Genomic DNA, 14,871 nt, shown 5'->3' with positions numbered 1-14,871 from the left:
GAAGCAGAAATTTTGTAGAATGAAACTAAACAGTTACACAAAAAAAATGCATTAGAACCTCATAAAACATAGTAGAGATTATATTAAATGTAATTCCCGTTAATGCACTGCTCCAAAATTAAGACATTGGCAATACTGTCTGGTTGATTTAAATCCCTAAATGAGTTGTTTGTAGCGGACTTTTAAGTTCATGTCCTTAAATTGCCAGAGCACTTAAAAGAGTGAGTGCTACTTCTGAAGCTGCTACAGAGTGCAGTGTGCTGGTTCCAGAATTTATCTCTCCTATTTTTAGCTATATGGAGCTCCAAAGATGATGGAAATAATATAATTTTGATGTCTTCCTCTCCCCGCTGAGAACAACAGAAACAATGCAAAGTATAAAACATTCCCATCCACTTAAGACTGAGTCTACTTCAAAGGGCAGTGACACTGAACCGCTCGCTGCGTATAGTTGTTTGGTAGTTCAGTCCCTCGCATGTGACAGAGATGTGAGTTCTTGGTTGTGCTCATCATGGTGGGCATTAAATCAGGAAAGAACCTTGTGGCCTTGGTAATGTCATGTCCTGGGTAAGAGCCATTTATTTATCCACCTTGAAGTGAGATAGTGTGGTGTGGGAATACAGAAGATGAGAACAGCTTCACTCTACTAAATAACTAGTAGTATGTAGTGCAAGGCTGATTTTTGCTGGCAGCAAGCATTTTTTCTTTTTTTTTTTTTTTTTTAATATGTGAGAAAAAAGGTTGATCCTAGTAGGAAGTATAGCTTGGAGAGCTTCTCTTCAATTATACAAGTTTCCATTTTGTATGAAATGAACTAAGGCCCACAGTGATAAATTTAACACATTATCTTATGACAACCTTGTTGGTGGGTAGGTTTCTGGATCTTCTTGGAAATATATCTGTATTAAAGCTCCTACTAGTTATTGTGGTTGCAACATGGGGAAATAATACCTAATGGACCAGCATTACACTGTTTTGTTTTATTATAAAACTCCAAGGATATTCCTGACAAAAAAACCAAACCAAAACAAAAAAAAAATCCACCCCCCCAAAAAAAAAACAAAAAAACAAACACCAAAAAAACTGACTGGAGAGAGTAAGGCAGCTAAGGAAAATAGCAAGTCAGCAAAAGTACATTTTCTTGGTTTATATTTTATTAAAAAATCTAATCTCTTAAGAGCATCTTTCCCCCCCTCATTTTCCTGATCTCTGTATCATGCAGACTTCAAAGATAGCTCTCTTCAGTTCTGGTTTTGACCATGAGCCAGCAGTGTGACCTGGTGGCCAGGAAGGGCAATGGTGTCCTGGGGTTCATTGGGAGCAGCGTGGCCAGCAGGTTGGGGGAGGTGATCCTGCCCCTCTGCTCTGCCCTGGTGAGGCTGCTACATGAGTCCTGTGTCCAGTTCTGGGCTCATCAGTTCAAGAGAGACAGGGAACTGCTGGAGAGGGCCCAGCAGAGGCCTACAAAGATAATTAGGGGACTGGGGCATCTCCCTTCTGAGGAAGGTCTGAGAGAGCTGGGCCTGTGTAGCCTCGAGAAGAGAAGACTGAGAGTCCACAAATTCCTTAAGGACAACAGGGCCAAACTCTCTTTAGTGGTGCCCAGCGACAGGACAAGGGGCAACGGGCACAAACTGCAACACAAGAAGTTCCTTCTGAATATGAGGAAGAACTTCTTTACCTTGAGGGTGGCAGAGCACTGGAACAGGCTGCCCGGTAAGGTTGTGGAGTCTCCTCTGGAGACATTCAAAACCTGCCTAGATGCGATGCTGTGCAGCCTGCTCTAGGTGAGCCTGCTTTAGAAGGAGGGTTGGACTACATGATCTCCAGAGGTCTCTTCCAACCCTGACCGTTCTGTGATTCTGTTTAACAAAATCCAGAAGTTGCTGTTTTGTCCTGTCATGTGCTTGGCTGCAAGGACCTGGGTTTTAGCAGTAGCAATGTTCTTGTGAACTGTTTGCCTGTGTTTCATAGGAGTGTATTTGATAAGTTTTAAATTGTTGTACCAGTTGCATTTCGGATTTTTGAATGTTTGATTTGATATGCACTTGCAATTTAAACTTAAAGACATGACAGACAACTGTATGCAAAAAGTATATTTTGTATTAAGAATAATTCTTTCTGCAACAAATTTTGACACTTGGAAAACTGCGTAAGATTGAGGAGTCAAACACATTAAAAGGAATATCCATTTTATTCATTCTGTGTCAGCTTTACTTCTTTTCAAGTAGATCTGGCCTTTTTCTATATTTACCTTTGTCTTTAGCCTCTGTGAAGCCTGAATTGCCAATAGATTTGCTTATGCGTATTTAGGTTTAATTTTAAAAATAACGTGAAAACTGATCAGTCTATATATTTATGCTTTATATGATGTCTGGTTTGAGGCTTGGAAACTCACAAATTTATGATTAACCAGGTTGTTGGAGGAAAAATGACAGAATTAGGACGACTTGGTGCCTTCATTACCAAAGTGAAGAAAGGTAGCTTGGCTGATGTGGTGGGGCATCTCAGAGCAGGTAAATCGATCAGCTGTATAAAATATATTGTCTTTTAATTATGGCTTTTTGTAATGCAGCTCTTAAATTATCTTAATATTGGTTATGTGATATGTTAATAATTTTTAAATACAGTACAATACTGTATTGTTATTATAGAATGCCACAGTTGTCTACATTTCTAATTTATTATTAACTCCAATTGCTTGGATGTATGAGCAAAATTCAACATTGATGTCGTGTGTGTCAGGACTGAATGTCACTGGTAAGTTTTTGTTTGCTAGCTCAGAAGCTGCTTGTTACACTCTACAGAAGCAATGCAAACATTTGTTAAAACAGTTGAGTGGTGGCAAAAAAACCTCACTACAGTTATTTTGCTTGTACTATAGTGTCACCTGAAGAATGATGCACTGTGTACACAATGGGCTTTATTAGTGCTTCTTTCAGTGTGAAATGTTGCAAGTAAAAATGGATAACCCAAGCAAATGGTCTTAAAATATTTTGTTTATGTAAGATGTATATATTGCACCTACAAATAAGAGTCTGTGCCGTTGGCACTTTTCAGGCTTCTAAGTGAAGCGAGAACTATGCACAGCAGTTGGTTTTCAAAGTTACTTCTTAGCAGTTTATATTTTTACCATGGCTCTAAGCAACTTCTTTCCAAATGTTGTCTTATCAAACAAAGTCTATGCAGTGCCTTCTTAGCAATCCAGAAGCTCAGATGACAACTAGTATTAATTTAGGACAATTGCGTAAAGCAAATATTAATAAAGAAGTGAAAAAGATGATGAGTATCTAAAAATATCCTACTTTGTTTTGGCATTTGTAATTCTTCTTTTTACAAAGTCAATATACATGGGGTTGATAGCACTAATTATTATATTCGTTTATAGATGTTAACTGCATATTGTAATTACAGAAAAAAAGTTTCTCTCCACTAATCTTGAACTATTTGGATTGAAAGATTACATTTCTAGTATCTGGTCTAGGTTTTATTTTAAGTCAAAACTGTTTTTATTTTCTAAAAATAGTTTTAGAGCCAAAATAATTTCACAGAAAAAATACAGTTTTGCACATTTTCAATAAATGAAAATCTATTCATCCTATCGTATGGGATGGAAACATACCAAAAGGCTATGGATGAGTCCACGCTTATTTTGTCTTTATTAAAACCCTCCAAAATTTGGCTAGTTGAAAAATCTTTGAGTGATTGCACAAACCTCATAAATTGTAAAACAAAGGCAAATATGAAGTCTTGCATCCGGAACAGAATAAGCCAGTGCAACAGTAAGCGCTAGAAGCCAATCAGCTGGAAAGCAGCTTGACAGAAAAGTGTCCGGAGGTGCTGGAGTGCAGTAAGTTGAACATGAGTCAGCAAAGCGCGCTTGCAGCAAACACCAGTCATGTACAGGGTGTATTAGCAGGACTGTTGTCAGCAGGCTGAGAAAGGCAGTAGCTGCTCTCTGTTCAGTGCTAATGAGGCTGTATCTGGAGGCCTGTGTCGAATTTGGGTTCCTCTAGTACAAGTTATACTGACAAAGTGGCCCAGATTGGGCAGAGGGACAGAATGTTGATTAAGGGTCTGGAGCATATGGTGTATAAGAAGCTGAGAGAACTGGATTTGTTCAGACTGGTGAAGAAAAGAGTATGGGAGGGTATAACTCTTGGTTTTACCTGGCTAATTCTTGTTTTTATGTGGCTAATGGGAGGCTGTAGAAAATCCAGAGCCAAATTGTTCTCAGAGGTGCACAGTGATCACACAAGAAGCAGTGTGCACAAGCTGGAATGAGGGAGATCCTGTTTATGAAAATTCTTTTTTTCTTGTATCTAGAGAGGATAGTTAAGATTTGGAAGAGGTTGCCTAAAGGAGGTGTTGCAATTCCTTCCTTTGAGATGTCCAAATCTCATCTGGTCAAATCCCTGAGCAACCTGGTCTATCCCGTGTTGTTGGGCCTGTTTTGAGCAGGGGTTGGAACTAGCTGAACCCCAAAGATATCCCATAATCTGAACTACTATTTTAGAAATCAATATAAAAAAATGTAGAGATTGCAGTATAAGTCTGAAAACTTTCTGTCTCTGCTGGACATGCATCGGTAAGTGGGGGTAAGTGCAAGATGCATTAATATTCCTTTCTAGAGGCATCTTAAATATCCTGGGCTATATATGCCTTACAAGCTGAATTAGCGCCATAAGGGTGCGGGTGTCTTGTAGGTTCTGCCAGCCAGCTTTTTGCAGATACCTTGTTTAACCTAAACGTTCACAGGGTAAGGTGTCTAATTGACTTACAACTCTGGGCTGCTACAGTGGGACTTCAGGGAGTTCATCTCATCTGAATTTGTAGCAGTGTGTCACAAGGTCATAGAATGGTTGAAGTGGGTAGGGACCTCTTGAGATCTCTAGTCCAACCCTACTGCTTATGCAGGGTCAGCTAGAGCGGGTTGCACAGGACCATGCCCAGTTGGCTTGTGCATATGGCCAAGTTTTGAGTAACTGGATGGTGTTTTCCTGTTTCAATGCCTGTTACTGAGACCAGAAATCCACATGTAAGCCTTATAGACATCATCGTAGATGAAAGACGCAATGTAAAAGGGTCAAAAAGATCAAGAAGTGTACAAGCTGAGGAGAAGCCAGCAGCTGAAGGGTTTTTCCTGACCAAATCTGATAACATAAAATCATTGCCAATAAAGACTGGTATCAGATAGTAGTTCTTAAGTTTTGACTGCTGCATATGATGGGGTATAGGAGTGTAAACATACAGTATGGTTCCTGCAGTTTAATTTATATATTGATCTTTAGAAAGTACAGTACAAGATTTTCAGCTTTTTTTATAGTAAGGCCAAAATACAATTTAATGTATATACTATTTAAATTTGAGAAATGACAAGCTGAAAAATGAAAGTTTTCTAGATAACTTCCACATCCTGTTTTCCTTTCTCTCCCAGTAACATCTTTAGGAGATAGTGACTCATTCCTTGCTTTTATTTTTGGTTTGTTTGACACACACACTGTTGCCAGTGAAGACTGTCTTTTGTAGAGAAATCAAAATGCATAGTATATAAATTGTAATAAAATGTCATGGTTTTTAAAGGCTTAACAGTAGGTATTTATGGTTTTCATTTTTGAAGATTAACCTGTTTACAAAGTTTATTACCAGTAGTTAATAAAGGATCTTTTAAAAATACTTTCATTCCATAGCACAATAACAGGTCCTGTATTATTTTGGAAATACTTAGTGTATTTGCACAAGTGGTTTCTTTAGTATGATTTGTGTGTACAAATTGTAGCTGTGTTCTGATAAAGGAGCTTTGATCGTGTCTCAAAAGCCTCTTGGGTTTCAACACAGCTTTTTAATTGATTTTGGGCAATATTACTTGTTTATATAGGTTTTAGAAATGTTATGCACTTCTTTGTAAAAGAATATGGAAATGAGATAAACTTCTCTTTGAATTCAAGGGGATGAAGTTCTAGAATGGAATGGTAAACCCTTGCCTGGAGCTACAAATGAAGAAGTTTACAACATTATTTTGGAATCAAAATCAGAACCTCAAGTTGAAATTATTGTTTCAAGGCCTATTGGGTAAGGCTAAAGATTTGCTTCTTAAGCACAGTTATTACTTCTACTAATGGGACTCTTAAAGGGACTATTTGTGGGTTCGTTATTTTTTACGTCTTAGTAATGGAATATGATTCACTTTGTATTATTGATGTTCTGTATATTCCATCTTCAGTGCTATTTACAATCTTGGATATTTGCAGTGATGTTGTAACAAGGTTTTTGCCAAGTAGCAAAGGAAAAATGGTGGATCAAGGGGACCTGTGCATGAGAAAAATCTGGTTTTCAGACATAGCTTCACTGAATCAGAATAACAAGTATTCATGAGTAGAAGGAAGCATCAGCAAACTTTTAGCATTGCAGGATTTTTCACAGGCCTTCTTTAAAAAGCTAAAAAAAGGAAAGGAAAAGGAAAACTTTCAACTGAAAAGACTCTATTTAGCCTGATATTGTCATCAAAATCAAAAGTGAAAACAAAAAGTTTTATCAAAAATAAGCATTAAAATGTTATGTTTATAATCTTAACTTTTTTATTATTATTATAAATCCAGGTTTAGCATTTTGTGAAATGCTTATATTCTTGATTTTCTTTAGAAAGATCATAAAATCTGTTTGAATTGATAAGAGTAGTTGGGTTGGCCCTGCATTTGTCACAATTGTTTCAGCGATATTCTACACTCCTTCCCCAAACACGACTTTTGAGACTGTTTTGAGCTAAGTTTTACAGGTTTGAATATGAATCATATATCATGAATTCACATTTATATTGTGGAACAGTCACATGATTAACAATTAAAAGTGACTCTTGGCTAGTTTAAAAACAAAAACTAGAAGGATTTAAATCTCTCTGTGGTTTGTCACCTTTCCAAATTTCATGTACACTGACTATAAGACTCTAAATACCACTGTGTTGTAGGAGATGGCAAACTGTTTCCTCATTATGAATGCATGATTGTTTCATTTTGAATGTGCTAGTTTTCATCCCAATAATAATTTTTCTCTGCCTCAAATATGATAAGCTTTCAGTTTTAGATACAAAAAATACTAATTTTCTTTCTAAAACATTCTTTTACATTTATTTCATAACAGCTTTTGATTTTTTGATTTTGCCTATACTGTGCAAGTGTAGCTATATTTTGCTAATGGGTTCTGCCTTTTTAATAGCAATCACTATTAAAAGTACTTAAATAAAATTAACATTTGTTGCTAATGTCAGTTATGAGTTTGACCTTCTAATGGAAAATGAAAGCTTGATTCAATAATAGTGGTTGTTAAAGGCTAAAATTACCATCCAGATGGAGACTGTGGGGGAGTAGAAACCTTATTTTACGTTATTCATTTGGATAAATTAGGAGACATTCCTGACTTGAAGTTTCAGAATTCAGTCCCATGTCTTTGTAATTAAAAATAAAATGCCATAAGGAGATTTTTGGAAGTCTAATTTTTATGTTTAGATCACCAGAAAAGGAATATGTTGAGACTGCACCTGACTTGAACTCCATGTCTCAATTGAAGAAAACCTGAAAACTGATTTGTACACCTGATGTAGTAGCAATGTGCTAGATTAGTATTTTAAATAATAAGCTTTAGAAATATTTATTGCCATCAGTATGTTTGCAAATGTTGTGTATCCTTGAACTTTCAAGATAATTTTATTATTAAACCAATTTATATATTTTAGTTTATGAATTTGATAAATCTAATCACTTCAAAACACAAAGTAAAAGGTGACCACATCCCAGTGACATATTCTTGAGGAAAAATCGAGGGAAAATACCAACAACTGTTTAACTGAGGCATCGGAAATGAAGTGCATTAAAAATCAAAGAATGTTTCTGAATCTGAGCAGTGAATTTTGCACTTTAAAAAGTACACCCACAGATAGTGCCAATAAAATGTAAAGTTTTGCTTTCAATGATCCTTGCATTTTTTTCCCAGACATAGGCAAAAATAGAGCACATCAGATTGTGCTTTTATTTTGAGATAAATGGAGTGTTGGCATGGAAGTTTTTACATGCTGTAATAATGCTATTCTTGCAGAGCTGTGTCTTGATTGATTATTTTCTTTTTTAGAAGAACAAATAAATATCCCAGAGTGACTAAAGCCTATAAATTTGAAATTTAAAGATATTTCCTTTTTCCAGTGGTAATGTGTGAAAGTCTTGTTTGTATCAAATTGGGATTTACCTCTTTGTCTTCTTAAAAGAACAAAAACTGTTAGACATTGTATAACAAAGGAAATCCTGATATTAGTTAACGAAAAAGAACATTCTGCATAGGATTTTCTTTCTTTCTTTTTTTTTTCCGTAATTATAGTTGTTATCTATGTAAATTGTGTTACATAATGGGAAATGGTTTGCTTGCATTAACAGATTATTTTTTCCCCCTCTATCTTCTTCTTGTCTTATTATCCAAATTATTGATTTTGTGATTGTGATTGTTCCAAATTCATGACAGGAATTCTGTTTAATCCAACGAATCTGGTATATCAAAGTTTTGTGTCTGCTTCAGGTGCTGACTCAGCAAAATTGAAGCTGCTTGATATAGCATTAAGTGGTAATCCATTACACCTAAAATTCCTGTGAGGAAATAGGTTCCAGAAAGACCTGAAAATTGATATTTCGACTGCATAATTTAGGTGTTTTCATCTCTCAGTATTAATAATGCAAATAATGTACTAGCACTGTTAATGGTCTCCATTTAAAAAGTCCTAGTATATTAGATCTAAAAAGCCGAAATATGACACAGTTTAGCTTAAGTGAATAATGTGAGGACTGTAAGCTCACAAATTAGACTGCCCACAAATTACTTTGCCAGTTACAAAATTGGTGTCTAAACGATTTGCTCAGCCTTGTAAATTTGGATTTCTGTGTCTACCAGCAAATGTAATTTTGAGTAATGGATAATTGTAGGATGTTTTTTAGAGAAAAATGTGAAATATGTAACACTATTAGCAGATGAAGGCATAACAATAAACAGTATAACCACAATAGTATTGTGAAAACTCCATAGAAACTAATTGATGCTAATGCTAATGATTGCAATACAAGGTAGATAAGAAACCTATAAAAAGTAGAGTTAATGGGTTGGCTATCTAAATATGAGGGGAAGAATTACCTATGAATATGCATACAGCGTGATAGGTGGTTAACATAGGACAACGTAGAAAATCCTCTGATGATGCTTTTTGGAGAAGAAACCTGGCATGGTAACTAACTCACCGTTTCTTGTGTGCTTGGGTGATCTCTATGGGACAGTGCAGGTAAAACAAATGTTTTTTAATTTGTCTCTTCTTTGTCAGATGCTAGCTATCTTTGCTTGGATTGCCACAGATAATATTCCTGTAATTGTTGTTTCACTGGTGTGATTCAGGTCTTCTGTCTGGGCAATGTTACTGTTGGTTCTCACAAGGAGGTTGAACCTCCATCAGAAACCAGACAGTACTGAATTCTAGAGTCACTCGAAGAATGTAATTAGTGAAAACGGCAGATTGATCCACAGGTTCTGATGGGAAGGAATGGTTTTGGAAATAGGAGGATAAGCATCGGGCACAAACACTCAGAAAATGTTGATAATTCTGTAGGGTTTAGAGGATCATGCTTCTGTCCCTAAAGCAACCTAAAAATGTGTGGGTTACAACCACATTTGAATTTGCCTTGTCTTCAATGACCAAACTCTTGACTATAGCCCTCGGAGAAATCATAGGTGTTCCTGCATTTTACAAAATAGTGATCGTTACAAGCCATATCTGCACAAAGTAGTCTCAACCTAAGGTATGGTTTGGTTTAATTAATGTATTAATTGAGGTGTAGAAGAATCAGACATAAGATAATTACATGTAACATCACATAAGGCCACAGAATACCTTTGCCTTCCAAGGCAGAGATAGAAAGACAAAGTTTGATGTGGGCAACTTTTTACTGGATGTATGTCTGTCATTACTTTTCTGATGTTCACATTGCTCCAAAAAGGGAGAAATATTTTATTACTATTTTAAATAAGTGGTTGTGCAACTTCTTACCTTTTTTTTACCATTTGCTTTGACTACTTTAGTTTTGAATCTTTTAAGTCATGAGCTGCTGTTTCTTCTGAAGAGCTTTTTTGTAAATCATAGTGTCAGAATATTTTCTGCAATTGAAAAAAAAATCAGGCTAGATAAGACTAATTTTCCTGCATAACAAGTTTTAGATTATAGTTTCTTTTAAGAATTTTCATTCTTTAATTAACATGCCAACATTTTTAAAAAATACCACTCGTGCATTTGATAAAACCTAGTATACCGCTTATTCTTCTCGTGTGCATGTAATATTTCAGAAATTATGAGGTATACTGGATTATTGAATTTGTAAGAAATTCATATATAGACAGAAACATAGCTTTAAATTACTTCATGTACATTCTGAAATCAATAGCAGAAAGTGGAACTGTTACAGAGCTTGTTAGAATACTCTGCCACGAGTTTGGTCATCAGTACTATATTGCATTCTTTTCTTTTTGTGTCTTGAGATTTGGTGTGGAGCTCTACTTAAGATAAATAAATTAGGGTTGAGATTTCCTAGCAACAGGTTATATATATGCACACATGTATACACATAGATACACATGCATTATATATTTATATAAAATATATATATTTTAAAAGAAAACCAGAAAGCTGTCCATTGTGCTATAAAGGATTTTAAGGATTTCAAATAAAAATTCTACTGCAAACCATGTGTTTTTTCTGGAATTGAAATTTATGTTCTGTCTTCCACTGTTCCTGTCAGTTTTTCATAAGAATTACAGGGAGTTTAGAAAACTGCATTAAAAAAAATTGTACTTTCAACTTTTTCCTGTCTAATGAGTAAAGTCTTAAGGAAGGTCTGATTATTTTTTTCATTTACCTTTACCTGGTGAGGACTTTTGTATTGGCAGCTCTAAGTGAGGAAAATGCCCTCAACTTGACCTTTTTTTTTTATGATGTGGCATCTTCATTCCAGTACCTGTTTTTCCCTCTTGTAAACTGTGTGGATCTGATTCTTGTGTTGATATGAGTGTGAAGGTGCCTTCATGTAAACATAAATCAGTTCTTAAGTTCTTATATATGTAAAGAATATTTGAGGCTTATCTTTTAGCCTTCTTATCTACTCTATTGTTGACAGTACAGGAAAAATTCCAAACAAAATGCATTTTAGTGTCTTGACCCACACAGGGATTATGAAACTTGACATTTCGGTTGCACTTTCCATGTTCAAACACTCCTTGCCTTTGTTATAATGTGATGTTATTATGAATAATACTGTACTGCAGATGAGAGTGTTCATATTCTAGCACAAGAAAATATTACAAACTTAATCTTTTATTGAACATAAAAGTAAGTTTGATTATGGTAAGTAAATATTTCAGAGTGCTGTGAATTGCCTTGGAAATACTGCCCTGGGAAGAGAGAAAATGTTTAGAGGAAGAAGTCTGCACAGCAACCCTGCTGTGCAACAGGTCATTAATCTGTTTGTAAGTTTGTAAAGTAGTACTATGCCATGTCAAAAATGAGTAATGCAGTTATAATGTCATGAGTCTGAGGAAACCACATTACTCTTGAATTACAAAGTCAAGTGAGATGTAAGCTGATGAGGCACATTACCTTGGAGCTGAAATAGGCTTTTTTAAAACACAGGCACCAGAAGTTTGAATAGCAGGACATGAAAAGTGAATTTAAGACTCACTGGGCACTGTTACATTCCTTTTCTGACTTTAGTGTCTCTTTCTTTTTCATAAGTGACATATATATATATAGGAGTCTCAGTTTTTATGGACTCCCAAGTCAGTAAGATAGTGATTCCTCACTGAAGAGAGGAATGCCTGAATACCTTTAAAATGCTCAGCTTTAGACTTAAAATCTTGTAAATGTTCTTCTGAAATGTTATTGTAGTTCCAGTTTGGGATTATTTTGTGTAGATGAAAATACATTAAAGTAATTCACTGAAGAGCTTTGTTTCCATTTTCCTGTTCTGCTGCTTTGCTAACATCTGACAGTAACAGTTGTTTCTTGCTCTTGCAATGTATTTTCAATGATTGCTGAGAACTGAAAAGAGCCAGGAGCTAGCATTATCCAGATTTTAATGGCAAAGTAAATTTGTTGATGGCAAAATTTTGATGGATCTTTGTAGACGTAACCAGTTTGATTTTGCTTATACCTGTGTTTGTGCTGGGTACATGCATGTTGAAAAATATCCATACCCAACTGTAGTATGGCTTGAGTTTTGTTTTTTTCTTTAGCGTTTGAAGAAATGCATTATTCTGTTTGGTTAACATTGCTAATGTTACTTGCTTTTTCCTTTTGTTTCTTTAACATTACTAACGTTATTTGTTTTTTCTTTGTTTTTTATTATAAGACATTTTCATCAGTTTCATTCCTTGAACTCCTTGAGACATTTACATAAAAATTACTAGTGAGTTAATCTGTCTTGTTTCTTGGGCTTTCTTTCCTCCAAAAAATAGTTGAACATCTGTAGCTATGCAACCTTTTACACCTTTCTTTTCCTAAAAGCTGTCTAACTTTATTGTTCTGGTTGAAAAAGATTGTGGAATCCATCCACAATATTAATATTGTAGTGCTGATATTGTTATGTCTGTTAATTCCTTACCTTGAAATAAGTAGTTTGCATTAGTAAGATTGTCATGAATTCTGGTGGAAAATATGTCTTTAAATATTTCCCCTTTCTTTCCTCATAACCCATTAGAACAGAAACAGATCCATATTTCTAAAAAAGTGTCCCAGAAATGTATTTGTCACAGCAGAAGGTCATCTCCATTGTTTCTAATTACTATGTGTATATTCATGTTTTAGTGATATTCCACGGATTCCTGAGACTTCTCACCCCCCGTTAGAGTCTAGTGAGTACACACCTTGTTCCTTCACTAAGCATGGTCTTGTATCCAGCAGAATCATTTTGGTAATGAACTTTGTGAAAGATGAGCACTGGGAGACTGCATTGGCTCAAAGGTTTTTGCATGACAAAATTCAATGTATTTTGGTCCTGTGTGTTAAATTCAAAACAATGAGGATTTGATTCAAGCCGTATGGACTTCTGAAGTTAGCAGGATTTTGGTTTTTTCTTCTCTGTCTTGTGGTCTTAGTACCATACTGGTATACAAGCCATGGCCCAAAACAGTCATTTACTTGCCCTTACATAAAAGACCAAACAGGTACAAGGGACTGCCAGAAGTATAAATGGTGTCAGGATTTCACCTCCTGTACCATCCAGTATAAATCTAGAGTTCTTGCTTCCCCTTTTCTTAAAAAGAAAGCATTGGTTAGGTGAACGTCTTGTTTATCATGCTTCATAAATAATGGTTTTCTTTTTAACTACCCTGTTTGAATGGTGTCAGCTAGAGTGTGTGAGGGCCGTGGCTCCCAGACCTTCCTTGTCTGAGTCTTGTCTGGGATGCATTCAGAAACCTTCCGTGGGACAGGGTCCTGTGGGGCCACTGGGTGCTGAAACACCTGTCATGAGCTCATCTCAGTAGTGAGGGCTGTATTTCGCTCGTGGAGAACTGCTGATGTCCAGCAGTTGACAGATCCTCCGGCATGCCAGGTGCATGTCCTGCATACCTTCCCATGTGCCACTTCCTAGGGTTTCAAAATTTCAGAGGTACCAGGAGTATAATCCATACAACAGATGTGAGTTTATTCATCAAAGATTTGAGATCATAGAATAATTTGGACCAGGAAATGTGTAATTATTTCAGAGGATAATACTGTACTTAAAACACTCGGTATGGTTTGCCACTGCTATATGAGGAACACTTTTTTCTATGTAATTTCAGGTAAAACAAATGAAGGTTTAATCTGGGGAAAGGGTATGCAGACAGTCTTTTTCACCATGCTATCTATATCAGTTTAAAATCTTTCTGTATATTAATCCAGTTAGACTGTGTATAAATACAACTTTATACAAGTCAAAGAAAAAGCAATTCATAAGTTATTCATATTTGCTTCAAAATTTTAGACTGAAATTTCATGTGTTTCTCATATGTTTTCAGGTTCAAGTTCTTTTGAATCTCAGAAGATGGAAAGGCCTTCTATTTCTGTTATATCTCCGACCAGCCCTGGAGCCCTACGAGATGCACCACAAGTCCTACCAGGGCAGCTTTCTGTGAGCATCTTTTGTTTTCCTGAGTTGTAATGAAAATCTACAAAGTGCTGGTCCCTCAGCTGTCCACATTCCCAAGGTCTAATTGGGAGGTTAAGAGAAATATCTGTTCTTGGTAAAGACAACATTCTTTCAAATGTTTTTTCAAGACCCTCACAAACACAAACCATCACTGTAATCACAGCAGAGGTAAAGAATTGTCTTAATACACCAAAGAGCACAGGAATTTACATTGAGAGTAAAACACATAAAAGTGCCTTGTACTTTGTCATCCTGTACCCTCTGCACTGAAAATGGTGGCTCTTCTATACATGCCCAGTAATCAACAGAAAACAAGCATAGTTTCACTTTACCTTCTTTATGGTGGCATTTAAAGAGCTGTGTGATTGTTAAGAGATACACTACTCAGTAATGCATTTCAATTTAGATGCGCACGACATGCTGGAAATGTGTGTAATACTAACTAAAGCTGTGCTTACTAAATATACTGTGAGTACTTAACTGTTTTGTACATTTTTATATTTTTTTATATTGATCTTATTCTTAAGTATACAGCAGACTCAAAAATTTCATGATGATTCTCTTAAGAAATGATTTAGCTGTGTATTACCCTTTTCATAAGAACATTTGCAAGGTTACAAATCAGAGTAGATTGATTTTGACTATGTCTCTAGTTCAGCTGCTGTGAAGG

The 14,871-nt window shown here is 35.7% G+C and overlaps 1 protein-coding gene across 50 annotated transcripts in view; it reads left to right on the top strand.

The window, feature by feature from the left end:
- Window positions 1–14,871, top strand: part of RIMS1 (regulating synaptic membrane exocytosis 1) — a 345,465-nt gene that overhangs the window by 184,998 nt on the left and 145,596 nt on the right. For 34 of the 50 annotated variants that reach the window (XR_013928345.1, XM_080388732.1, XM_080388725.1 and 31 more), the window contains 5 exons: window positions 2,417–2,516; window positions 5,949–6,072; window positions 12,420–12,476; window positions 12,875–12,921; window positions 14,071–14,183. Coding sequence is in view for 49 of the 50 variants with exons in the window: in XM_080388732.1 (XP_080244858.1) it covers window positions 2,417–2,516; window positions 5,949–6,072; window positions 12,420–12,476; window positions 12,875–12,921; window positions 14,071–14,183 (441 nt within the window). In the remaining variant the exon portion in view is untranslated. The remainder of the gene's footprint in view (window positions 1–2,416; window positions 2,517–5,948; window positions 6,073–12,419; window positions 12,477–12,874; window positions 12,922–14,070; window positions 14,184–14,871) is intronic. The other 16 variants (XM_080388757.1, XM_080388723.1, XM_080388754.1 and 13 more) reach the window with 1 other exon arrangement.

This window comes from Falco punctatus (assembly GCF_963210335.1).
Source record: "Falco punctatus genome assembly, chromosome: 5".
NCBI lineage: Eukaryota > Metazoa > Chordata > Aves > Falconiformes > Falconidae > Falco > Falco punctatus.
This window is presented reverse-complemented; position numbering and strand designations above follow the sequence as displayed.